The sequence below is a fragment of the Gossypium raimondii genome, chromosome 10 (genome assembly GCF_025698545.1).
Source record: "Gossypium raimondii isolate GPD5lz chromosome 10, ASM2569854v1, whole genome shotgun sequence".
NCBI classification, from domain to species: Eukaryota; Viridiplantae; Streptophyta; class Magnoliopsida; order Malvales; family Malvaceae; genus Gossypium; species Gossypium raimondii.
This window is the reverse complement of record NC_068574.1, coordinates 16,084,138-16,111,570: the sequence shown is the minus strand read 5'-3', so window position 1 is coordinate 16,111,570 and position 27,433 is coordinate 16,084,138. Positions and strand designations below refer to the sequence as shown.

Genomic DNA, 27,433 nt, shown 5'->3' with positions numbered 1-27,433 from the left:
GAGCTAAGCTTTGTTTCAATAAGAAACAAAACTAGGGGATTCAAGGCCCGTAATTTATTTCGGAGCCTATTAACCGTCTGAGGCCTCCCCAATCCACGGACGTTCCAGCTTAGCAACTTCATGCACCCGGCTGCTCTGCCCAACAGAGCCCGCCGATAAGTCATTTTCTGCAATATCAGAAGCCCTACGCTGTCGCTTTTTCCCCTCCTTAGCATGAATCGGACCATTTTCAACATTTAACATCAAATCCATAGGTTCTTGACCCACCATCAACCCATTACTTGGCCGAAACTCCCCATTTGATCCTAACCAATTCCTATCATCCCCTCCACCCTCCCGAAGCCACCGACTGGGAAGAACCGTTCGCCTTCTCGCCACCGCCCGAATGGATAAGTCCCAGCCAAAAACTATATTCTCTAGAGCCATTCTAGTCCGGATCGGACAAAAACTCTCCCCATGCCCAAGTTTCCCGCAAATAAAACAAAAGAGACTTAATTTCTTATACTGAAAATGAGCATAAAAGATCCTGTCAGAGACAACCATAACTTTCTTCCTTCGTTTTAAAGGACAAGTCACTTTTAACTGGACTCGAATGCGCATAAAAGAATGAGAACTACCCAAGCGGTTGGACAAATCATATTCCAGAAATTTGCCCAAAAAATCTCCAAACTGCCTAGCCATTGTCTCTGAAACCAGCCCTGGAGGGAGATCATGGACTTGGATCCAAAACTCGGAAAAAATTAAAGGGACCGGTGAGGGATTCTCGCCAGTCTGGATCTTGTGCAGTAAAAGCAGATGGTTATTAAAAAACCAAGGCGTACCCGCAAGTACTCTTTGAATATCCACCTCGTGAAAGAATTGAAAAAGGAATCTTCTTTCTCCCAGATCTGAAATACAAATGCCTCTAATCGGATGCCAAAGATCAGGCATAGTATTACGAAGCGAGGAGAAATGAACAATACTATCCGTCAAACAGCAGCCCACCAAATAGAGATGCAGATTCTGATCAACAACCGCCTCATCCTCCTCAAAAGCTTCTTCTTCCTCATCCGTCAGCGCCAGATTCACCAAATCATTTTCCATAACCCCACAAAACAAAACCAGCACACAGTCCACTAAGAGCCCCCCAAAAGCAAAATTGTAGCCGAAAACCCTGAAACCGAAAAGAAGAGAGACGTGCCAATGCAGCAGACGAAAAACGTGCCAAAAGTGGCAGACTTGTTATTGAAGAACTAAATTCTTAAAATAAAAGTAAAGAAACTAACTTTTTAATGTGGGGTATATCTAATACTATTATTTAAGTACTTTACTGAGTTGGTGTTACCTTTAACTAGGTCACCAATCTAGTTATAAAATTACAAAATATCCCTTTTTAAAATTATAATAATATTATTATGATAACACTTTTGTCTTTCATAATTTTATATCATATTTAAATAAAAATTAAAATGATGAATTCAAAGATCAAACAAATGTTTAATAATATCAAAATACAAGTTTGTTACCACTCCATCTATATTCATTATTTGATAAATTTTAAAATAAAGGGTAAACTATACTGTTAATCACCCTAAAATAGGGGTCACTCTTAGTTTGGTCACCCTATTTTTTTTTAAATTTAGCTACCCAAAAAAGAAATTGATCAAATTGGTCACTCTGCCGTTAAATGGTATCGAAAGACTAACGGTGCATTTGTACGAAAAAGAATCTGAAGTGACCAAAATAGGAACTACCCCTATTTAGTGTGATTGGCGAGGATAGTTTACCCTAATTTTAGAGTGACTAAAGTGGAAATACACAATTAGTCTTCCACTACCATTTAAGAGTGACTAATTTGATCAATCTCTATTTTGGGTGACCAAATTAATAAAAGAAATTTGAGTGACCAAAATAAGAATGATCCACATCTAGAGTCACTAGCAGGGCAATTTACGCAAAAAGAAAATTAAATCGTTTTCTTGCATTTGACGGGATGTCAAGATTGTAAACTGCAAACTCAAAAAAAAAAAAAAAAAAAAAAGGGAACTTTGAGCTGGTTTGGGTGACTGTACTTAATTACGAAACCAAATTACCCTACCCCTCTAAATATTTTATTTTACCGATAAAAATAAAATAAAATATTATAATATTGTTATGCTATAAAATAAAAACCCAAAGTTTCTCTCCGTCAAAGCAAGATCCATTGTCATTAGCTTTTTTTTCTCTCTCGATAAAGGAAAAGAAAAGGTTTGAATTCATGAACCAGAGGAAGCTTCTTCTCAATGAGAGAGTCGAGGTAGTGCTACTCTTCTTTTTATTGATTCTTTTCAATAATCTTGTTTTTTCTTCACCTCTTATTATTCTGTTTGGTTTCTGAGTGAAGAAAATCGAGGGAAATTTGTTTCAAACTTGACATTAGTCTTTGTTTTTTTTTGTTTTTTAAATAATTTCTGATCCACCTGTGAGTTGGCAAATTCTGTTCATCCTGCATTTTCCCGGAAGCCAAACAGGAGACTTAAATGTTCTTTATTTCGAAAATTTTGTTCTCTTACTGAATATTGAAAAATTACATGTCTTTCAGTTGATCCGTTAATAGAAGCTTCGAATTGTCTTGTTTCACTGCTTTCATTTGATTTTTGAAGAAATTAAGGTTTCAAATTTGAAATTAATTTTCCCGCATTTTCCGAGTAACCACGCGGAAGCGTATTTTATCTGGCAAATTGGTGATTCCAAAATCATTTGTAACTCTCTTGTTAGATAAGGTTAAATTCGCATTAATTTCCTTCTGGGTAAGATGTCTGAGACTTGATTCGTAAACATAAATAACAGTTTCTTTCTTTTTATAAATAAAAAAACCGAAATCTTTTGAACTCCGGAAATCTTATTTTCTGGAGGCCAATGCCTTGATTATTTAATTACTTTGGATATAGAGAAGTTCCAAAACTCAATTTTGATACCGAACTTGTTGTTAGCTTGGTCATGCAAGTTCTTCACAGTTTTCAAGTCAAACTCTTTTATTTATTTATTTTTTTGGTACCTTTTCCTATGAAGAAAGAGGATGCACCCAAGCTCCCCTATAAGCACAACATTGAGAAGGTCCTGATGTATGCAATCTTCCCCTTATTTTACGCAATGGGCTATCTGTAAATGAATATTTTGAGTTTTTAGTAATGTTTTCTTCATGTAGTGTTGCATTTATTTGATTACCTGCTGTATTGATACGAGTTTCATCGTGGACTGTTTTTAGGTTCGCCAATTTGAGGAAGGGTTGCGGGGGTCGTGGCACCCTGGGGTGGTTGTTGGAGTTTCGCATTTATCCCGATCAATTGAATATGATGAGCTCTTGTGTGAAACAGGTGATTCAAAGCTCATTGAGTCCATCCCCGTGACAGAGGCAGTTGAAGGTCTTCATACCCGTCGCCATGTTCCATCAACCTATCGAGGGTATATACGACCTCTTCCTCCCTCATCTCAACCTCATTCTAATCAAAATCTGGGTTTTGGGGTTTGTGTTGATGCATTGTTTGAAGATGCATGGTGGGAAGGGGTTATTTTGGATAATGATGATAATGCATCTGAGCGGTCTGTGTATTTTCCTGATGAGGATGATGAGTGCAAATTCAGTGCGAGTCAATTACGTGTAGCTCATGAGTGGGATGAGTTTCTGGGCATTTGGAGAGACCGAGGTATATGGGTATTGGTGGAGCTAGCAAAAGAGCTTGAAGGTGATGTTCCCTTGGCTTGTTGTGTAAAGAAAGTTTGGTCCTCCCTACGTTTAAATTATGGGTTTGGAAAGATGATATCTGAGTGGACTTGTGGTGTTCGGACTGTTTGGAGGACCTACTTCCTGGAAGTTGTTCAGGAGATTGCAGTTGGGTCTAGCCGGCGAAATCTTGCTAATCGCAAAATCTTGGCCTGGATGGTGGGAAGGAGAAATAAAAAATCAAAGGATCCTGGGAAGACAAATTCCTATTTATCTGACATTTCTGCACAAGCAGGTAGCTGCACTGATTTCAAGGCTGTTGGGTCATGTCGAAAAGGAGAGGGAAAAGGCCCTCTTGGTAAGCACAAAGGAAGGAGACGATCTGTAATGTCAAAACTGAAACATGAGGAGCTACCTAAAATGAATCCATCTACTAGAAAAAGTTCTGTGGCAGATAAATCATGCGGAGAAAAGCAAGTAATGGAGGAGTCTGGTAAACTTGATTCTGGAATAGACAAGCAAAAGTCTCCTATACTTAGTGAGAATGAGGGTAATCAACTCTCTGTTGATTGCTCAAGAGGAAATAAAACCATTTCTTTTTCTGTCTCTGATGTTCAAGACAATCAATCAATTTACAGGACTTTCACTAAGCATGGGCAGATTGATGGTAATCATACTGTCATTTTCCCTGACTGTAGCAAAGTGCAGGCGAGCATGCAATCATTCTTCTCTGTTATTCCTAAGAAGAGAAGATCTTCATTAATTAGAAAAAGGTTTTCAAAGAATCACCAGGGGCCTAATTCAAAGGTTAAAAATCCATCAAAGGTGAAGAAGGGAAATAACAAGGCTTCTTTCCTTGTTTATAAAAATGATTCAGTGTTGAGGAGAAGGTTTTCAAAGAAAACTAAGCAAGCTGATGCAAAAGTTGAAGGCAACCCTAAGAAAGAAGAGAAAGGCGTAGATGTCATAAACAAAGATGATGCTTTACCTGATGGTCATCGTTGTTTAAGTCTTCCTGTTGATAATTGTGGAAAAAAGTTCAGGCTTAAAGACATGGTGTCTCGTTCTCGGAGGCGCAAGAGGAAGCGGCGCTGTTGCGGTTCCCGACTGTGTGATACAATATGTAGTGTCTGTCACTATGGAGGAGATCTTATGGTTTGTGGTTACTGCCCATGCTCATATCATTTAAGTTGCATTAACCTCAAGGTTTGTTCTCATTCCTGCATCATGAACCTATTTAATTACATGTCTTGTTTTTCTATTGTTAATTTTATTGCTTATAAAATTTGTTTATAGTTGCCACAATTAAATGGGGCATAAATTTTGATTTGTTTTGGATGCTTGAATTCACATGCCAATACGGTTTATGTTTAATGCTAGATTTTTGGTGTTTTATGTAATATAAAATCTGTTAGCTAGAAAGGAGCTATGACTATTATATGACCAGGGATTTCCTTTATTCTAGGAAGATTATGTTCAGTTAAATCATTAGGGTGGTAGAAGAAAAAGAAAGCTTCAAGTAGAAACTTGATTTCATGCTAGGAAAACAAATCTGAAAAAGAACTAATAGGAGTGGTAAAATTAATTTAGGGGTTACATGGTGACGTATGCTTATTTATTTATTTATTTTTGTGCGAGGTAAGAGGATATCTGACTAACTAATTAACCTTGGTTTTCTTAAGCACTGTTTTGATATCCTCCTACCTCACACAAAAATAAACAAATAAACAGACTTCACCATGTAACCCCTAAATAAATTTACCACTCCTATTTGTTAAATCAAGGTTAATTAGTTAGTCTGAGCAACTAACTAATAAACTCTAAAACCCTAAACCCAAGGGCAGGGAATAGAAAGAATACTTGCTTCTTTAATATAGTAGTGGGTAAAACCGAAACTACTTTTGATTACATCCATAAGCATGCTTTTTATAGCAAAAATCCCTGATAAGACTAAACCCTAGCTCTTAATTAAGGGTTTGATAAAGCATTGAAAATTTTAAATGCATGGAAAAAGTAAATTTTGAACATTTATTTTTTTAATGTTTTTGATCATTCAGATCAATTTTTACTTAACAGAAAATTTTCAACAAAAAATTGCGGAATGTGATAAGTCGGTGAGAGCTACTTATCACTTACCACAGAATATGTGATGTCAAAATTTTATTTTCCTAAATTTGAATTCAATTATCTTTTTTGGGCTATAGAAGATGAGATATTTAAATTACCACTTTTTTAATCCAGATGTATTCAAAATCATGTAAAATATGATGTTAATAAGATTAAAATTGTGAAATTAATAATTTTCATAATTTGAGATTTTATAATTTTCAAACAATATAAAGATATTCAATTCTTAAGTTTTAGTAATATACTAAACAATGTTGATAATTTAAATTCAGTGCTTGTATATTTAGTATTTAGTTTTCAGCATTTAATTTTTAAGATTATAAAACAACACAAAAGTTAAAGATAGTCATGGTAATCCAAAATAAAATAAAGAAAATAGCCCCAAAAGCATAAACCCCTTTTAACAAAAATATGGTATATGGTGAAGTGTCATGTTGTGTATTTTCGATGCAATCACATTGGCTCAACCCTTATACTAAACAATGTTGATAATTCAAATTCAGTAATTATCTCTTTAGTAGTTAGTTTTCAGCATTTAATTTTTAAGATTATAAAACAACACATAAGTTAAAGATAGTCATGGTAATCCAAAATAAAATAAAGAAAATAGCCCCCAAAAGCATAAACCCCTTTTAACAAAAATATGGTATATGGTGAAGTGTCATGCTGTGTATTTTCGATGCTATCACATTGGCTCAACCCCTACCCCCTGTTCTCCAACTCTTCTAGAAAGACATTTGGCTCCTGAAGCGGTAAGGATGAATTACCATTAAGTTTTCTTCATGTTTTGCTTCTTAATCTGTTCATTTTGTTTTGAGTTAAAGTGTGTACGTGATAAATTATATTATGAAGGTATTGGTTGGTGGTTAATTTTGATTGATATTTGCTCATCTATATTTTTCAGGATATACCTAATGAAAAGTGGTTTTGTCCATCTTGCTGTTGTGGACTATGTTGCATGAGAGATTGCAAGGATGATAGTGAGCATTTTACAAAAGCTTGTCTCCAATGCACCCGCCAATGTGAGTTAGATTCATGGGAAGTTTGTGATTCAATCTCCTTGTATTTTATATATATTCTTTTTTTCTTTGTAGATCATGTTGCTTGCCTAAGTGAAGTTCAGCATATGTCTTCTACAGACTACCTATTTGGGAGTTTTTGTAGTGAGGCTTGTTATAAGGTATAATTCCTTTATTGTGTCTAAGCTCATTTAAGGCTGTGATTGCATAACTTTGAGGACTTTGTTTTATCCTTGTCCTGGGTCCTATAGTTGTCTCTTTCTCGTTTTCATGCTGTAGGTGGTTTATTCAATTGAGTTTGTTTTGGTTCGTGAATTCCAGAATTGAAGGGTCTTAATCTTGCTGAATATGATTGTCTGCTTATTGAGAACATTGGATTGAGATTTTTTGACTTTCCAACTTGGTTATGATATATGGCAACATATATACTCTTTTCAGTTATGTGCTCAACTTCATCAACTTTTGGGAATTTCAAATCCCACTACTGTTGATGGCTTAAGCTGGACACTGATGAGATCGTTGAAAAATGTGTATGGATTTCCTGATATGTTGAAAACTCACACCTGGATTAAGCTATCAGATGTACTAAGGGTTATCCATGAGTGTTTCGAACCTGTCAAGGATCCTCATACCAAGAGAGATCTGGTCAGAGATGTTGTTTTCAATTCAGGGTAAGGTTTCTCTTCAATTTTTAGTTTTCAGATGACTAAATAAATTCTTACTTGGAAGACTTTTTAAAAAAAAAAAAATTATATTAAAAAATCCTTAAGATCATTGGTGAATGATATGAGAACTTACATCACTCTCTTATCCGGTCGGTGGCCTCTTCTTCTTGCATTGAGCATTGGGCATCTTGTGTTATCATCATATAGTTGTCATGATTGGTTTTCTGTATATTATCACAGTTTGCTGCATGTTGCTTTACTATTGCTAGATCAAAATTTTGCTTTACCAATATTTTCTTCATGTTATTCATGCCAAAGTGTATTGATGGTCACAAGAGATGAGCGCTATGCTCTAATGTGTATCTCTGCCTCAACTTTGGCAGTCAATCACCTTAGCTAGGCCCTGTTTGACATTCACATTGTTAAACCGGAAATTTTCATTTATCCTTTCTTTTACCCTTGAAACATGGTTTAAATCTGATATGAGCTTCATCAGCATTTTCCTGGATTTAATGTTTGGAGGGATAATGAGTAGTTGAATTGTGACTCCGTTTGTTTGTTCCTTTTTTTGTTTTCTTTTGATTTTATGTTGATGTTTCCTAGCAGGTCAATCTGCTGGGTTGAAGACCTTGGGTTGCCAGTGATTGTTAGCCTGTTCGTTTATAGTGCTTTTCTTTAAAAATGATGCTTCTGGAGTTAGGTTAATACAATTGCCTTAATAGATTGGATAATTCTTCTTTTGAGTTGCTTTCTGTTCATTTTTGTTGGACATGATTAAAACTTTCTATGTTGAAATAAAGTCTTTATAAATGTATGATATATATAATATATAGTCCTTATTTAAAATATGCAATTCATGATTTCTGTTCATTATTAGATGCCTTAAAGCTTTGTACAGCAAATTTGGCTTTTCCTCCTTTGGTTAAAATCCTTTTAATCTGGGGGCAGAAAGGAATTCTGTTACTTACTGATTTGTAAAAGTTGGATCTAACATGAACTTCTAGTACTGCTATTTATCCTGTTTTACTTTCATATTCACTGGTGCAGGTCCAAACTTAAACGAGTAGATTTTCGTGGATTCTTTGCCATGGTTCTCCATAATGGTCATGAAATTTTATCAATAGCCACAGTGAGGTGCCTGATTTCCTCTTTTTTCCCTTTTTTGAGGGTTGTGGAATTTGCTTACCATCAGCTTCATTTTCTTTTATATTTGATTTTCAGGATACATGGACTAAAGGTTGCAGAGATGCCGTTAATTGCTACACCTTTCCAATATCGTCGGCAGGGTATGTGTCGACTTCTTTTCAAGGAGTTGGAGAAGGTAGTTTCTTTGGTTGCCTCTTCCTCGTCTCTTCTTTGCATGGAAAAGGGGATTTCTTTTTTAAATTTTTAATAGACTATGAATGCACATATTTCCATTTGCAGCTGCTTGTTCAAATGGGCATTGAGAGATTAGTCTTGCCTGCAATACCTCAGCTTAGAGAAACATGGGAAAAGTCCTTTGGTTTCTTGGAAATGCCCCTTTCAGAAAGGCTGCAATTTTTGGGCTATCCTTTTTTGGCCTTTCAGGGGACTATAATGTTGCAGAAATTCCTTAGGAACTCTATTGTTAATAAGGAGATGAGAGGTACCAAGTCTGACAAACAACTATATGCTTCAGTATTTATTACTCTGTCCTGATTTTCTTTCTTGTAGATTTTTCTGGAAAATCTTCTGATTTTGGAGGAAATGCATCAAATATCTTTAAGGTTATCTTTTATTGTCCCTTCTTTGCCATTAATATTTTAAGATTTATTCCACGGTTCTTAAACCGACAACCATTTTATATAAGCACTTTGTTCTGGATCTTGCTAAGTTTATGTCTCTGCTTTTTTTGCTCGCATGTATCTACGGACAGAAATCATATTTTTTTTTTGAAATTCATACAAATAATTTTGGACAAAGGTTGTTGGTTTGTAAATCCGTTGTATTTCTCTGCCTGTACTTTCAGTTTTTTTTACACTGCATCTTTTTTTTTTGGATAACTAAAAAAATTTGGACTATTTCTTGATTTTGTGTGTAATCATTATGCAGGGACCATGCTAATTTTCCTCCATTGTTCCAATTTTATCAGATGTTCCTGAGGGGACAAACATTTATCAAGTTCAGTGTTAACGTTGGTTTTCTAGCTGTCTCAATTTTGCCAATACAATCTTTTTTTAAAACAATAGTTTTTATTTTAATCTTGTTTTAACCTTGTAGAAGCACACGCAAGGGTCTGATAGCGAGGACAAGTTCTATGGCTTGCTGTATAAGCGCAGGCTGAAATTAGAAGTTATAGGGAAAGAAAACTTGGCCAACAATTGTGGTGGACGTACACGACTTTCTAAGAAATTGTGCAAGCAGAGACGAATACTGGCTGGGAGAGATTGAAATACTGATGAATTGAAGTAATTAAAAACTCACAGGTCAGCATCTATCTATACTGTTTTTAGGGGAATGCAATTCAATGAATTATTTTGTTGACTGTCATCATTCCTGTGGCAGTAAAATAGCAGATCTAACCAGTGGATATTGGTCACCCTTTTTGTTTATGTGACTAATGGTACAATTCTCACCATATCTTGAATTTTTCAATCACTAGCTCCTTGACTTGCTTAAGACAGAACTCTTACCTTATGTTTATGAGAACTCAGATTAAAAGATTTTTGAATGGGACCTTTTAATTGTAGGAATATTGATCTATATATTCATTTATCTGCTTTTCCTTTTCTTATATGAACTGCAACATCTTGGCACTTTGCTAGTTGCCGTAATAGTTTCTGTCTGCATGTTGTTTTATTGAAGTTAAGAAAAAATTCTGTTGCCAAATTGGAATTAGATATCCAGAAGTGTTTTCTTAGTCATAAAGGTACAACTTTCTTTGCTACTTTTACTTTTTGCCTAATTTTTCTTGCATTTCCGTAGTATTTTATTAATAAAACCATTAATTGTTTCATCTCATATTTTTACTTTTCCTTGAACTAAATTACTATCAGAATAAATATTTAGATATAGATATGGAAGCAATTTGTTTTTTGGACTTACTAATGTACTCTCTAGCATAGCATATCATGGAAAGTTCGATCCAAGTTTTCAAAGGTGTTAAAAATTGAAGTTGATTTTCATAAAGATCAAGTGTCGAGAAGTAATATGTCCTTAATTGGATTATATGAAGTTTGTCCAATATTTGCAAATTTGAGAAAAACAATTTTACGTAAAAATAGGAAAAGGATTGATTAGATTTTCTTAATATTTCTTTAGAAAACCACCTTATGATTATAAACCTAATCAATTCTTACAGTTTTAATGCTTTAAATAAAATGTGATTTCTTTTTTCATGGATTTTTCATTGTTTGAATTTCAAAAGTAAAAGTAGGCTTTAGTTGTTTTGATGGGAAACAATAATGCCAAAACTTCAATTGCTAGGGATTACTTTTAGAATTTTTAGAGTTGACATGGGATCTTGATTGATCAACTATTTTGGACGAGTTGAGTTCTATTTTTATTTTTATTTCAAATTTTTATCTTTTTAAGGGCTATTTCACTTGCTTGTCAAATCTATTAACTATTTTTGGTTAGTCTAATTTTGATTGTTTCTTGTTGAAGTACATAATGAAAATAAATTGAGGTAGAAATGCTACTTCTTTTTCCCGTTAAAGAATTAGAAATGTCTTTTTACTATTATTTAATAAAACACATGATTTTAGTTTTTGGATTACGTGATCATACTTGAATTAGTTTTTTTTTTCCATCGTTTTAAATAAAATCCACCCTTGTTTTTGCTGTTTTATCTTATTGCAAACAAAGTTTCAAGGGCATGAGGTGCAGTTCAGGTGCTTGAGTCCTGATATTGCTTAAGGTGCAAGATGTAAAAAAGGTATTGCTTGAGTGAAATAAGGTGCAATATGCACATGTGCATGCTTTTGTATGTGCTTTTGTGTATCTGCATAAAATAAGCTTAAGATGGTAACACTAAAGAGTTGTCCAATTTATCCTAAAAAATATGCAAACTCTTCTATTTCTTTTGTTGGTTGATATGCATGATTTTCTTATAATTTTCTGTTTGTTGTTGAATACTTGAATCTTGAGAAGTAGAGTTTTGACAATATCCTTTTCTTACTAGTAAAGATGCATCTAATAAAATGTTGAAAACAAAAGAAATTATGGTAGACTTCAATTAGGCAAGCTTCTCAATCAATGCCTAACTCCTTACAGAAAACGTGTGCCTACGCTTGATTACATATGCCTAACTCAAAAGGTTTCAGGTGCTTTTGGTTTTTGGTACTAAAGCAAAATGTTAAGGACTAAGTGCTCGCCTTTACAACACTAGCAAAAATAGGAAAACATAAAGTGACAAGAATGGTTATCATAATCTTGGTTGAGACAAGTCTTATTGTCTCATGGGTCTTTCATTTGGTAAAATAATTTTGCCTTATCCAATAGCATGTTTGGGTTTATCCCATAATCAAAGACCAAGTCAAGTTACTCTATGTACATTGTCATGTTTTCTTCTCACATCAAGATATTTAACAAGAGAGTTCTTTTTGGGTTGTTGGATTTTGATGAGGTTGTGAACTACTTTTCTCTTAGATTTGATTGCTTTGAAAACCTATTGTGACTTTGTGAGGTTTAAGGGTTTTAACTTCTTCTATCAATTAGCCTTTAAAGAACCTTGATTCTCATATTGGCTCTCTTTTGTAATTTAGCTTGCTCCTTAAAACCTCAACAATTTGGGCATTGATTACCAAATCCCTACAACTAACCATCATTGAGGCTAATAACAGTATGACAACTCGAACTAGGCAAAAGATAGAGTTAAACTGATTGATCGAGAAAAGGATGAGTATTTGTATGATCTTGGTGAGGATGGTAGATTAATGGCTTTAAAAGATAAATATAGTGAGTGGTTGATTATTAACTAATGATCATTGAAATTGAGAAAGCAAGATACTAGGTTCAACAATTGGTGCCATCAAGGAACAAAAAGAACCATTAGAGCAGACTTGAGCAGGTTGAGTTTATGTCCCACTCTTTGGACTAACCGTCTAGCTATTGCCAAAAGGCACCATGCTAGTTTTCAAGAAATGGTGAATAGGAGGGTCAAGGTTGACTTTATGAAAGATATGCTCTCTTAGATGTGGTTGAACATTTTGTATAGAAAGCGCAATACAAGTATTAGATAATAAGGTAGTCTTAATCACTTGGTTTTGATATTGTTTAGCTACTCTTTAAGATTGAAAAGGCTTTGTTGGTTGCTAGGAAGCTAGTTGGAGTTGACAAGTTAAAATTTGGTGGATTGGCATGAAGAATGATCTAAAGGAAGGTGGCAGTCCTTTCTAGTCAATAATTTGTAGGATGGTAAGAAGAAGCCTAAGGACCCTAAAAAAATCTAAGTGCTTTTATTGCATCAAGGTTGACATTTTAAGAAGACTTGCCTAGAATTCTTAGCTGCCATGGGCAAGACTGGTAAGGACCTTCTGATTGAAATTGGTTTAGTGAAAGATTTAAGAGACAATTACGTCATTGATTCAGGAGCTATTAATTATGCTTGTATTTCTCTACAAGGGTTCAAGGAAACAAGAAGTTTGCATGATAAGAGCCTCCCATTGAGGATTGATGATAGGAGCTTGGTGCTTGTAGTAGTATGAGATATCCATTTCCCTTTTGATGAATTTAGATACTTTTTATTAAAAGATTATTTTTATTTTCCTAGCTTTAGGAGGAATTTGATATCTGTTGCATGCTTAGATGAAAGGAATAAAAAATAATCTGTATTTCATCAAACCAAATATGTACCCTGCTTAATATGAAAATTGTGGATAGCTTTTAGAAATTTAAAACTTCTCAATTTTAAGATATGGTCATTTTAATCAAGAAAGGATCATGAGATTGTTTAAAGACGGTCTTTTGGAAAATTTGAGGATATATCTGTTCCCATTGAGAATCTTCTCTAGTGGGTAAAATGACTAAAAGGTCTTTTAGAGTCGAAGGTATGAATATTGATGAATTCCTAGAACTAGTGCACCTTGATTTATGCAGAGGATACAAAATTATTTTACCTTTATAGATGATCGCTCATAGTATGGATGTGTACCTAATGTATTACAAAAGTGAAACCATTAATATATACAGTGTTTAATGTAGAAATGAAGAAGCAATGTAAATCCACAAAAGCACTAATGTGATTGGTTTGGAGAGTGCTTATTGGTTGAGTTCGTAGGACATCTCATAACTAATGAGATTCTACTTCAATTGATCGCATTAGTAACTCCAGAACATAACAATGTAGTGGAGAGAAGAAATTAGGCCTTGGTGGACGTGGTTCGATCAATGTTAAGTTAGCGTCGGAAATTATGCACATTTGTAGGGTATTTGCAAGGAATAAGGGGTGAATTATTTTATAATTGGAAGGACAAAAAGTAGTTTATGCATGCAAATTTCTTATAGGAGAGTTGTATGAATTACTTTAAACTTCTTAGTAAAATTGAGAATTTATTGGGAAATACATTAAATTTGTAGGTTTTGATATCTGATCTCATGTTGAGTGTAAGATCTGAAAATGATCAAAATTGTTTGTGAGCTTTGATGCAATGGTTGAAGATCTCATTTTGTAGGAGTTAAGGATTATTGTGAAACTAATTTTTGTAAAGTGAATTAAGATACCTATGGATATATGCAACTAGACGCATTAACTCCTTAATGTAAATGATGTTTCCATTTCTCAAGGAAATTAAGTACTTAAAGTTCGTTATTGGCATTTTTTTTATTTCAAGTTGGGGAGATGATGGTTTTTAAGCCCAAATTTTTAGAGGCAAAAATCGTCTTATCTAGCTTAAGGCTCATATGGTTGATTGAAATGTAAATGAATATTTTTGGTTTAGGTATCATGAGAAAAAGTTGACTTCATCAACAAGACACGCGACTCATCTTTTAGAGGGGAGTTGGTGCTAGTATGTCACTGTTTGAAAACGGAAAAGGGTTTGGGTTTGAGAATAGAAATTTGCCATCAAGAATGTGTGGCTTTGATACCATGTTCTTGGGAAAAAGTCTGAGTCTACTAATGTGGTAGTCTCATGCCTTTATATAAGAACATTAAGTAGTGCACGTGACAATATACTTCTTAACCTGAACATTTGACGTACATGCATTCATCAACAATTTTGTTATTAAGGAAGATATATTCTTATGCTAAGTGGTAATGCTTTAAAACCAATTCTATATTAAACTAGCGCTTCGTTTGGTTAGCAATATATTAATTTCACTCGGTAATTTTTAGCCATTCACATGATATGTTTCCAGCAAAGATTCTCTATTAGTTTTTACTTATTTTGAAGAGGTTTTGTTTCTTTTTAATTGGAGTTTTCCTAATTTTAAGTTTGAATATTTGTACCAATTATTCTTTATGTAATGAAAAACTGTTTTAATACTTAAGTTTTTCCTTGTTAATATATTAAATAACCAAATGAAGCATATGTGATAAAGTATCATCTTTAAAATCATTAATGATGTAAAATTGCTAGTGATTTTATATCATTGGTGATAATTTACTTGTAGGGCAATTGATACCCATCCTTTGTTCGATCATTTGTTTTTCTAATCCAAATCATGATATGTTCAAGTACAATTTCTAAAAGAAGTTGAGTGCTTATCATGGGAAATGGGTTTTTTAGTAGTAATACTCGGTCTTTGACATATTGGGTTTGGAACAGGTAAATGATGCATTATGTTGAGCAGTCCAGATTCATTCTTAAGTGACTCGAGGTGTTTGGACTTGATTGATTGAACAAAAAGGAGTATGCTTCTTGCAAATTTTGCTGGTGTATTTTGTGAGTCTAATGGCCATATTATTTGGGTCTTTTTATCCATGATTATTGACATAAAGGGTGGACTTCTAATCGTTACTTGCAAAACAGGTGGTTTGAGAACTCTATGCTAGAGGTTGGGTTGGTTGTTTCGGGTTTCATTATAAATGGTCTATGTTTGCAACCATTGCTATCAACCTGGCTGTGAGTTTTGATAAAGGAAAACTCAATGGCCAAAGGATGAGGAATACTATGCTTCATGCCCTTGTTCATTCTATGTGAACCTTACATGGAGTTTGTGTATGGTTGGTTGCCTAAAGCATTCAAGTAGTTTGATATTAAAGCTTTCAAGAATTATGCTTACATAGTTTTTCTTGAAACCATAATGTGAATTTCCGAGTAAATTTGTACAGAATTGTGTTGGATACGAAATCCGAGTTTGATGTAACACCTTGGATTTTCTTTAAGAAGGCAACACAACAGGTGAGGGCCTCCCAAGAAAGGTATAGATAGTCTTCTCATATATAACCCTTTGAAGGTCTAGTTTCTATGCTTAACTATTTCATAAAACCTTTCCCACAAGCATCGATGTAGACACTAGAGTGCTCTCCGGAGCAACAACTCCAAGGCCCCTTGGATCTTGCCAGCCCTTGTGGAACAAGGAACCACCTCAATGTCCAAGGACATCAATACCTATAACGGAAAATGTTGTCTGCACTTATTTCACAATCTTTCATTTTGATGCTAGATCGGATCATATTGTGTGGAGAGATGGATCAATTTAGTCGTTTATTTTGAATGGTGCATTATTATTTAATTTGTTTCATAAGCAGTGGAAAGAAGATTTTGCAGTATCTTTTAACCTGATATATGTGATATATGCTGATGTAACTTAATTTTTTGGTTCATTAAAAATGCTAATGCAAATGGTATTTGGAAACGTTATTATGTTACGGATCTCGTACGGGAAGGAGGAAAGTATTTGGGGCTTCCAAGTTAGGCTGCTGATGTTTTGTTTTTTCATTTTTCGGTTGAGCATGTGTTTTGGGTATGAAACGTGGCATCAAAATTGATTTTTTATCCTGTAGACTTTCCCTTGAGAGATGCTAGCGTCGAGGTAGGTTCTAACCAAGATGGAATCTTTTTTGTAAAAAGTAGAGGTTCTTTTATATTTGATCCAAAGAAAAAGGTTTTTTTTTTTGTATGTTCGGTTATTCTTGACCATTGTTATCAATTATTGGAATCTTTAGAAATTGTAGCTTTGTATACTTCCTCTGAAGATATGCATAAATATAACTCGATTCATTTTTAAAAAGAAATCCTAGTATGATACCATCAACGTCAAGCAATTAAATAAAACGCACACGTGAGCTAAAACCACAATTATCTTAATTATCCCAATCATTAATTAAGCACTGAGCAACTCAGCATCAAATTTACCAATCATATATTCATTTAAGTTCATTTCTCATGTATAAGAAAATATCCATTTAAACTCCACGTTCTTTTACAACTGAATTTAGTTTTTTTTTTTAATTTTAGGAATTAAGTTTTGGTATTTTGTAGATATTCAAAATTCATGTCTATATGGAAATATCATTAATTTTTTTTGTTAATTTTATTGGTGAGATAGTTTAAAATAAAAAAAAAATCACGTGTAAAAAAAGTAATAAGTATGAATCTAATAGAAAAATACTAATGATTTAAAAACTAAGGGTAGGTTTGGATGGGCGATTGGGTACGGTGCGGTGCATTTAATTTACTTTTTGTCTCATGCTATAGTATTGCTACAATATCTAATTTCACCGCTACCGTTTTTTTTACACTAATCGTAGGTAAGCGCACTGTACATTCAGTCTCACCCTAAGACTAAACTCATTGAAATAAAAGCACTGGAATTTAATTTAAAATTTATGAAGGTAACAAAAGCTTTGAGCTTATTTTAACCAAAAGGTTTTCACAATTTGAAAATGTCCAAACGTTTTGTATGCCCATAGGTTTTCTTAAGTAAGGTTTGATCTTTCAAATTTGAATTTAAACCGTCAAAACTTAAAATATGGCAGGTTTGTCAAATTTTTATGCACAAATTGTTCAAAACATTTTGCAATAAAAATTAACAGTAAAATAAAATTTCACTTTTAAAATTTTATTTGCCAAAACGAACTTTAATAAAAATTTTGAATTTAAAAATTTATAATCCTTTTGTATACTTCATATGTATAAACAACTTAGTCATTCAAGAATACATTTTGATATCTCAAAAGCATAATACTATCAAAGTCAAACAACTAAACGGATGGCCCTGCTTCAATTCATGCTTCTATCACAATATTAAATCATTTTAGTCATCAATTAATCACAGAATAATTGAACCTGAATAATTGAGCATCAAACGCACTAACCGTACATTTATTCAAGTTCATTTCTTATGCACAAGGGAAACATTCATTTTCGTTTAAAACAATTTTCATTAAACTGTAAATCGATAAAGCTCAAAATTTTTAAAAAATACTTCAAATATTAGTAGACGACCACAATGGACACTAAATAAACATTAAGCTTATAAAAGTTTTGGATCTATTGGTTCAATAAACTAAACTTAATAATTTTAATATTAAATATAATGGTTACTTCTCTCTGCGAAGGTGTTGGGTCTGACGATTCCTCTGTGGAAGCACCAAGAAAGTTCAATTTAAGGATAAAGTCGAGGGCTCTGATAGAGATTCACTAGTGGATCGGACTACCATATCTTCAGTCTCTTGGAAAGATTTGCTTGTAGGCAATTCAAACCCAGATTCAAGGAGATCAGTTGCTCCTTTTGGTGCTGATGTAGATGAAAATTTAGATCTGTTGGAAGGGGATATCAAGAAATTGTTTGTTAATGGTATCTTTTTCATTGAATTTTCTGAAAGGATTCAATAGATTCTGATTAAAGATATGGGCACTACAGTTGTTTTAAAGCTCATGGGACATAATATAAGATAGTCGTCATTGCAAAACAAAATCAATAGCCTTTGGAAACCTGCTTTACCATTTCAATTAATGGACATAGAAAACGGGTACTTTTTGGCCAAGTTTCAAAGCAAGAGTGATTCAGATAAAGTTCTCTTTAAAGGCCATTGGATTATTTATGGACAATATCTAATGGTGCAACCTTGGACGATGAGTTTTAACCTTGCACAACTATTTTTGAGTGTGGTCATGGTGTGGATCAAGCTTCCCGATTTACTGGGTTATATGTATAAAATGGAGATCCTACTAGAAATTGGGGGAATATTTGGGTAGGTTGCAAAACTGGATATGAACACTGATAGTAGGGGGAGAGGGCGTTTTGCTCGTATGGCCATATACGTAAGTTTGGACAAGCCTTTAGTTTTCTAAGTTTTGATTAACAACATTTTATAGAGAGTTGAATATGAATTTTTACTGATGGTTTGTTTTGGATGTGGTAGATAGGGGCATACGAAAGAAGCTTGCTCGAATTGAATACTCGAGACTAATGTTGGGATGTAGGCTTCATCGTCTGTTTCAATTTCGGTGAATTCAATGATGGTTGATGAGGGTTCAGGTGAGACAAGGGGGTCATATGGGCCGTGGATGCTTGTGGAGCGAAGCCCACGACGTAAAATGAAGGACAGTAGGATGGTTGGTGTCAGAAATCCAGTGAGTAAATCTGAAGGATCTAAATTTAATGTTTTAATTTCTTTAGGTAAGGAAATGTATGAGACTGTGGATGGTGACAAGAGATTGAGGGGCACTAGATGTAAAGGGAAAGAAACCCTAGCAAAAGGCTCATAAGGAGAGGGTTTTATTTTGGGAAAACTGGGCAGTGAGGGTTGTGGGGGCCAAATTAGGAAGTTTAATACATTGAGCCATAACGGTGCAGCTGGCCCATCAGGACAATTAGAGAAATTAGACCGTGTTGTTATTAGGTCTTTAGGACCAAAAGGGGTCAGAACTTTGATGAGTAAACGAGGGAAGGACACGCTACATGGTAACAATTTTTTAGACAAACAACCAGGCCAAAATTCTGGGTTGAGTGCTGCTCTTAAGGGAGAGAATCCATCTTTGTTGGATTAAGTTGTGAAGGCTGGTAGGAGTCATTAAGCCCAGCTAGTGGGTGTTGAGGAAATCGTTGGGGAAGAATTACCCAGTGCGGTTGGTGATGCTCCGATAGTGAGAGCTGGAGTTAGTTTGATTTCTAGTATTCAATTGAGGACAACTCATTTTAATCTTACTTTTGAGGGGCCGGTAGAGTTTGTGGTTTAGATTTTAGAGGGTGGTATTGACATTGGGAAACACACTTCAATTATCTTTAAGGAAAACACAAAAAAAACCAAATATTTGTGATTCGATAGATGGAGAGTCGATGATGGGATCAGGTAAGGATTCTTTTCGGAGTTCTGGGCATGGTTCGAGGGAAAAATCGGGGGTTGGTCGACACGGTAAAAATTATATAAAATAATTCATTATCAAGGGAGTCATTTGAAGACATCTGGTAGCCCGTGCGCTCCATTATCTGAATCTTTGAATACTATGGCTGAATTTTTTGCTTCTCAATCTGCAGTGGATGTTGGTACAAGTAATTCAACTGGGGTGGGGAACAAAATGTTAGTCTAAAGAATCCTAGACAGTGAGGTTCATCTCTCTTTTCCCGTTTTTATGGATTTGAATTTAACCATTTTCTCGTAGAACTATCACAGATGTGCTAATGCCAAATTTGGTAGAGTTTTCATGGAATATAGTTTGGAGTATAGACCAGATATTGTGTGCTTATTGAAGCCTAGAATCAATGGTAAAAAAATGATAATGTCATTGCCACTTTGGGTTTTCATTACTCTCATTGAGTTGAAGCTATTGGTTTCTCAGGTGGTATTTGGCTTGGTTGGAAGGATACTATTCGGGTAGAGGTGATTCAGAACCATCCTTAATTCAGTTTTGTTCGAGTGCTCAGTAATGTCCCTTTCAATATTATTTATATCTCATTTGTGTATGGTAGCCTGGATAGGCAGAAGCGGAAGCTCCTTTGGGATGATTTGAAATTTTTCATGTTGGAAAAATTCTATTTGAAAATGATTTTCTTGCACATGAAAAAATAAAAATTTTGAAAAATGACTTGATTTATGATATTTATAGCAATAAACGTTACACCGAAATTGTACTTATGTTTTTGGAAAGTGGATACTTGATGTTTTTCGGCTTTTAACCAAACAATCTTTTTTGTTATTCTCATACCACTAACTACTTCAAGTGTGGGCTCGAACCAATTGAATCAAAACATAAAACTAGAAGAAGTTTTTCTTTTGGGGTGAAAACAAAAATTCTCTCTTCTTTAATAGAAACTGATAACTCTTGAAAAGAGTTATAATTAATGCCTTTAGACTGGGTCAATTGTCTGTACTTAAGTGAACTTAGTTGCATTTTAGAATATTATTTTAGCATTTTTAGAACATTACATAAGAAGCTTAGATGGTGCTTTAATATTAATATTTGTTACTTCTAATTGCATGTGGAAGGGTTGTGTTATGATTGGCAGGTGCAGGATACGGAAAAAGTAATAAAGGAATGAAGGTTTGTCGTGGCAAAAGGTTGGATAGTTTTCCAACACGAATGTCGTGGAAATTCCAAGAAGACCGAGTCAACACTCAACTCATACTAGTTTTAGCCCAACTGTACTTGTATCGAAAAATCTGCCTAAAATAGAGGAGAAGATAATCTTCGGATGTTGGTTTTTATCCTAGAAAAAAACTTGAAAAGTAGAGAAGATAAACATGGGTTGTTGGAAAAAAAGTTATAAAAAGCAAAAGGAGAAAACCCTAAAGGACGAACAAGGGTGAAGATCCATAAGCGAAACTAGAGGGTAGCATTTGAGTAGAGACGGAAAGAGGAAGACGAAGACAGTCCCTCTCAACCATCACAGGACACTGTGTCGTTGGAGTGTGAACTGGACACGTGAAAGCTATCTTCCTGTCGTTCTTCTCTTATTTCTTAACTATTTCTCTGTGAATTGATTTGATGAAAACAATGTTGAATGATATTTTGGTTTTGAATTTTATTTGCCAACCTATGAGCTAAATCTCATAGGGTTGGGATTACATGATGAATCATTTGTTTTCTTTAATGGTTGAAGCATAGATCTGAATTAATTTACAATTTCATTCAATTTTTTTATTTTTAAATTGTATGCGTGCAATCCCTAGACATAGAAGACTATGCAACATGCCTATAAACTAAGTTAATTCTAAAAAGGTTGGATTAGTTGGACCAAAATTGATTGATATGAGTAAGTACTCGACAGATACTTGTAGTAGACTCTAGACATAGAGCAGCGTTCATATAGAAGGAAACAATGCAGGGTATCGTATTAAAGGCCTATAGACACGGGTAAGGTAACTTGAAGTTTCTGCACTCGAAAGAAGAAGACCACTTTAGAACTCTTACGAGCAGTAGATTGATTATGATTTTGCTGAGGTATTTCTGATAGTAAGGGTAGATTCTTAGTAATTCCAACCTTCCATACCAACATCGTATATCCCTTATCCCTTGCCGTAGTATCTTTTCCATCGCATTGTTAGTTGTTTACTTGTTCAGTTACATATTATTCATATAATCATTTTCTTAATTGCCATTACATTTTTACTCTTGCATTGCCATTGCATTTTCAATTATTCATCAGTTACACATATTGTGCACATTAATATTCCTTTTGCTTACCATTGCATTCTTATTATTATTTTGCTATAACATTAATCTAACTTTATCATAATAACTTGACCATTTGTATACCTAATCCGATCCCTATGGAGACGATCTCACTTATCACTTTATTACTTGATCCGACGTGTATACTTTCACAATTCGCATGTCATTTCACATGCGACAAAAACCGATAAAATTTTTATTTTGAAAAATATATTTATAAGTTGAGAACAAATTTTCTCTATTTTTCTGCAAAATAACAATCTCTCAAAAGTTGTCTTTGTAGCTCAAAAGTTGAGAACAAATAGTAGCTCTACTATTGTGAATGACACTACATATTACAGAAGTCGTACACCCAACACACCAGCTTTCGGTTCCTTATCTATTTGAACTCAAGCTTTTACGCATACATAGTATGCCATCCACTCCAGATTTAGGTATGTCACACTATGAAAGTCATAATTGAATAAATCCATAAAATGATTTAGGATCTATTCTGCTTGGGTCTTGTCTGATTTACTATCAGTCCAGTCAATCACATCTATGTCTCTATCTTCTAGGAGTTATCTACTCCGATGCCCAAGACAAGGCATCTCCCCAATCAGACTTGATAGACGACATATTAATCTTTCAATCAATTTTCTTATTTCTGATTAGACTAAGGACATATTTAGGTTTGTCTACTATTACAAGCTATTTTTTTGTACTACGATCCGACCATGTAATATCACTTAGAATTAGTTAAATATTTAGACAACCAATTAGCAACATTTGCTTCTATTTTGCGTTGCGTGCAAAAACTATGTAAGGACAATTATACAAATTATATTAATTTAATTCATGAATAATTTTATTTAATTCACTATTGCTATAGCTTTTCTATACCTCGTATTTGGCCTTTATAGTAGAGTCAGTAGTACAAGTCTACTTTACACTTCTCCACACAATGGACCTGTTGCTTAGGACAAAAACATAACCCACTATCGATTTCCTCGAATCTCGACATGTTTGGAAGTTAAAATCAGTATATTTAATAGGATTAAGATCTCCTTCAGAATATACAAGCATATAATCCCTCGTTCTTCGTACATACTTGAGTATATGCTTATCTGCTTGTGAGTGCCTTGGTCTAGGATTCACCTGATATCGACTTACCAACCCCACTACAAAATAGATATCTGGGCGTGTGCATAACATAGTATACATGAGACTTTCTATCGTCGAAGAATAAGGAACCTTTCTTATGTTCTTTATTTCTTTTGCTGTATTAGGGCAATCCTCTGAAGAGATGAAATTCCGATATGGAGGGTTAATTTCCCTTTTTTGAATCGGTTATTGCATAACGCTTCAATATCTTGTTTATGTATGAAGCTTGAGATAATACCATCACTTTATTCTTTCGACCCCTTAAGATTCAAATACCTAGAACAAAATTAGCTTATCTTAAGTCCTTCATCCTAAACTGTTGGGTTAACCACTATTTAACCAATAACAATATCCTAACATCATTTCCAATCAGTAGAATGTAATCGACATATAGATCAAGAAAGACCACATTTCCATCCCCTAAACATTTGTAAACACAAGGTTCATTTCTGTTTTGCTCCAATCTAAAATTCTTGATCGTTCAATCAAATATTTGATTCCATGAGCGGGATGCTTGCTTAAGTCTATACACGGATCTAAACAATTTGTAAAATTTATGCTCGTTTCCTTTAGTTATATATCTAGTAGGTTGCATAATGTAGATTCTCTTTTCAAGATAGCTTTTCAAAAATGCTATCTTGACATCCATTTACTAGATCTCATAATTGAGATTTGCCGTAATGGATGGTAATATGCGGATTGACTTGAGCATGACAACTGGAGAGAAGGTTTCTTCATAATCGATACCTTCTTTCTGAGTATAATATTTTGCTACAAGTCTAGCCTTATAAGTTTCCATTTTTCGATTCGCATTTTATTTTCCTCTTGTAGATCCACTTAAACCCTATGGGTTTTATCCTTTTCGGTAAGTCTACAAGTGCCCACATTAAGTTGGAATTCATAAAGTCCATATCAACTTTCATAGCCAGAGTTTGGAATCAGCACTCTGCATTGCTTCATCATATGTGAGTGGGTCACCATCTTCTTATTTGACAGGCTTAGTGTTAAAAACACTTCTGCTAGATTGGAAGAACTCAGGCCTACGAGAGACCCTCCCACTGCGACGAAGTTCCCTATGCTATTGATCGTTTGTAGGTCTACTATTAGGAGTTGATTTTGGAACCATTTTCGTAGGGTTTTGTATATGTCCAAAAGCTCTTTGAGTACCCTTTCTACTCCGAGGTTTGAATTCATTAATTTAACTTTATTTAAGGAAAATAGCAAGAGTTGACACTATAATAGTTTACTCTTTCGGGATATAAAACAAACCACCCTTTATTCCCTTTAGATATCCGAAAAACATACTCAATCCGATCCGTGATTCCAACATCCTCGCATCTTTATCCAATACGTGGGTTGTGCATCTCCAAATCCTAAATGTTTTATACTTGGCTTCCTACCATGTCACAATTCGTATGGAGTTTTTGATACTTTATTAGTTGGCACACCATTCATAATATAATAAGTCATTTGTGCCACATATCCCTATAAAGATATTAGTATCTTCAAATTACTTAACATCAATGTACCATGTCTAATAACGTTTGGTTTCTTTTCTCTGCCACGCCGTTCTATTATGGAGTGTCTGGCGCGATTAATTGGGATAGAATCCCATTCTCTATGATGTACCCTAAGAACTTACCAAATAACTATTCCTCACCTTGACCAAATCGAAATGCCATTATGGGTAAACCTAGTTGTTTCTCCACTTCCGCTCTAAACTCTTTGAATTTATCAAATGTTTCACTCTTGCAGTGTATCAGGTATACATACCCATATCTAGAATAGTCATCAATAAATGTTACATAATATTCGTAATCACCTTTTGCACTATCGCTTATGGGGCCACATACGTTAGTGTGTAGAAGTTTTAGGAGTTTTTCAGCCCTTGTTCCTTTTGCATCAAAAGACTGCTTAGTCATCTTACCTTCCAAGCAAGATTCACATTATGGAAGATCATCTTCTTTAAGTGAACTTAAGATGCCATTTTCACAAGTCTAGTGATTCTTTCTTGGTTAATATGACTAAGTCTCAAATGCCAAAGTTATGTATCATTAGAGTGAGAAATTTTAAGTATTTTATTCGATATTTCAGTCTCAAACAGTGTGTACATCTTTGGTTTGATAAAATAGAGATTATTTGACATCCATCCATTACAAATAAGATTGTAATTTCTAAATATTTCAATTCCATTATTAAAAGTTACGATCAAGCCGTATTTTATATACATGTAACAGAAATTAAGTTTCTTTTGAAACTTGGTACATAGAAAATGTTTTTAAAAAAAATCTTCCTACATTATCAAAATAAAGATGTACATCTCCCTCTACTTCAGCTGCCACACTTGTCCTGTTCCTAGTCCACAACGATAAACTCTTATCTTTCAGATCTATCGTCTTTTCGAACCCTTGTAGAGAAACACAAACATGATTAGTGGCTCCTGAATCAGTGACCCAATTGTCTATTGAGGTTTCCACTAAAAAAACTTCTATATTTAAGAGCTCCATACCATTGCCTTTGGTAGCTGGGTATTCCTTCCACTCTTTACAGTTTGCCTTTAAGTGCCAATTTTTACTGTAGAAGAATCATTTAAACTTTGATAAGTTTTTCTCTTCCTTTCCACTTGTTATGGCCCAAAGATCTTAGCCTTGCATTTCTTAGTGCGCTTTCCCTTCCCTTTTGGTGAATAAGCAACAACTATATTCGCTTTTGCTTTTCGGACTAGCTGATCGCTATTTAATATTAACTTATAAGATTGTAACTCCTTCATGTGTTGTGCAAGTGTCAGGTTTTTTTTCCAAGGTTATATGCGACACAAAAACTAGCAAAATCCTTTGATAAGCTTTTGAACACCATATCAATTTGAGTGTTTTGGTCTAGATTGAACTTATTGTCTGTAGCCTCGACAAAGTAGCCCGTAAGAGTGATCATATGGTCTTTGACCAGAGTGTCAGGCTTTTGCTTGGAATTTATCAAGCTAGTTATGGCAGACTATCGAGCCGAGACAGCTTGGCTTTCGAACATGTCTTCTAGCTTATCTAGAATCACTTTAGCAGTCTTACAACTCTCCAGTTTTTCATATAAAGTACTGATCATGCTTGCCAGCATATAACAACGAGCTATCTCATTAGACTCTTCCTAGCGTTTTCTAGCCTTAGCTTGAGTGGCCGGTGGGCACTTATTATCAAGAACAGTTTATGTTTCTCACAACTCATGACAATTATCAGGTTCCTTTTCCATTCCTTATAGTTATTTCCGTTTAATTGATTTTCAATTAGTATGTTCAATAAGGGAGTTGGTACCATTTTCGAACTGAAAAGAAAATATTTATATAATAATATATTTGTATTAAGAAAATGTTTGAAAATGTTTTGCAATATTACGATATTCATTAAGATGATGCATGTGTCTTACATTAAACCTTGAAAACATTTGTAAGTCGTTGCAATGATAATTCCGACACCCATTGAATCAAGCCATTATGGGGTGATCATGATGAACTAGTAAATACATAGATTTCCATCCAATTAGTACATGAACCTAATTCCTTAGGTATTCACACGTACTAATAATCGTGTAATGTTTGACCTATATTCTAACTTAAGTAGAACTCTTTGAGGAGTTACTTAACTAGAATATCTTTAGTGTATAACCATCAACTCAACATCTATCGCATCATGCACCACAAATGAGTCATCGTAGGATAATCTCATCGAGTAATATGCTTTGACTAGTTGTCCTTTTTTGAAGATAGAATTTTCTTAATGTATTGCATGATAATACCTACCATAGGGGTTTCCAACTATCATATGATCATAAGAAAATTATGCTTACTTTCAGGAAGTCTCCTCAGTGAAATCCACATGACAACATCTACCATGGGGCAGGTCCATTTCATGCCATCATAAGAGACCATTGATGGAGGTTTTAGGTCGTATTTAGGGACATTCTTCCACTCATTATTTTAAAAACATGCAAGGTTTTTAATTTTCAGTTTCAATCATGTATGATCAATATATGCATGACAAGTGCATGTGACATTCTTTCCTAAATTATATGACATGGTTATCTCATGTATACATGACATACTTTGACAATTTTATAATATTCACATTCATTCATTTACAAGAGTCAATCAAATAATTTTGATTCTTCACAGTTTTTGTTTTAGGGAAAAATCGAAGAAGTGAATGTGACTCGTGCACCAGGTAGGTTCCCAGGAAAGAGAGGTGACTCATATTTTACCACTTAAAAACCAAACCTTTCCTTTCC

The 27,433-nt window shown here is 34.3% G+C and overlaps 1 protein-coding gene, 1 long non-coding RNA gene and 1 other non-coding gene across 11 annotated transcripts; 2 read left to right on the top strand and 1 right to left on the bottom strand.

The window, feature by feature from the left end:
• The first annotated feature begins 2,116 nt into the window (after positions 1-2,116).
• On the top strand, positions 2,117-16,170 carry LOC105776857 (uncharacterized). Of its 7 annotated transcripts, XR_008189903.1 has the most exons (14): positions 2,117-2,275; positions 3,227-4,888; positions 6,714-6,831; positions 6,904-6,989; positions 7,267-7,499; positions 8,541-8,627; positions 8,715-8,814; positions 8,919-9,120; positions 9,189-9,241; positions 9,735-9,940; positions 10,020-10,077; positions 11,322-11,391; positions 15,224-15,340; positions 15,428-16,170. XR_008189903.1 is itself a non-coding variant. In XM_052622043.1 (11 exons), exons 1-10 carry the CDS (start codon positions 2,237-2,239, stop codon positions 9,903-9,905), a joined length of 2,751 nt encoding a protein of 916 aa, XP_052478003.1. In that variant the 5' UTR covers positions 2,117-2,236; the 3' UTR covers positions 9,906-9,940; positions 10,020-10,248. The 7 variants fall into 7 exon arrangements, 1 of the variants encoding a protein (XP_052478003.1); XR_008189906.1 differs by lacking the exon at positions 10,020-10,077; XR_008189904.1 differs by lacking the exon at positions 11,322-11,391.
• Positions 9,522-9,622, bottom strand: LOC128034413 (U6 spliceosomal RNA). Its single transcript, XR_008190538.1, has one exon. It is a non-coding gene; the product is annotated as a U6 spliceosomal RNA (small nuclear RNA).
• Positions 16,171-18,785: 2,615 nt separating the features above from the next.
• LOC128033769 (uncharacterized) lies at positions 18,786-21,479 on the top strand. Of its 3 annotated transcripts, XR_008189808.1 has the most exons (3): positions 19,163-19,761; positions 19,884-19,954; positions 20,186-21,479. It is a non-coding gene; the product is annotated as an uncharacterized LOC128033769 (long non-coding RNA). The 3 variants fall into 3 exon arrangements; XR_008189806.1 differs by having other exon boundaries at positions 18,786-19,954; XR_008189807.1 differs by having other exon boundaries at positions 18,786-20,111.
• The last annotated feature ends 5,954 nt before the right edge of the window (positions 21,480-27,433 follow it).

Bases quoted from the DNA above. Each gene is read 5' to 3' on its own strand.
- LOC105776857 (XM_052622043.1), top strand. From the start codon at position 2,237: ATGAACCAGAGGAAGCTTCTTCTCAATGAGAGAGTCGAG. The intron at 2,276-3,226 runs GTAGTGCTACTC...GACTGTTTTTAG, and splicing joins TTCTCAATGAGAGAGTCGAG to GTTCGCCAATTTGAGGAAGG. The intron at 9,242-9,734 runs GTTATCTTTTAT...TTAACCTTGTAG, and splicing joins ATGCATCAAATATCTTTAAG to AAGCACACGCAAGGGTCTGA.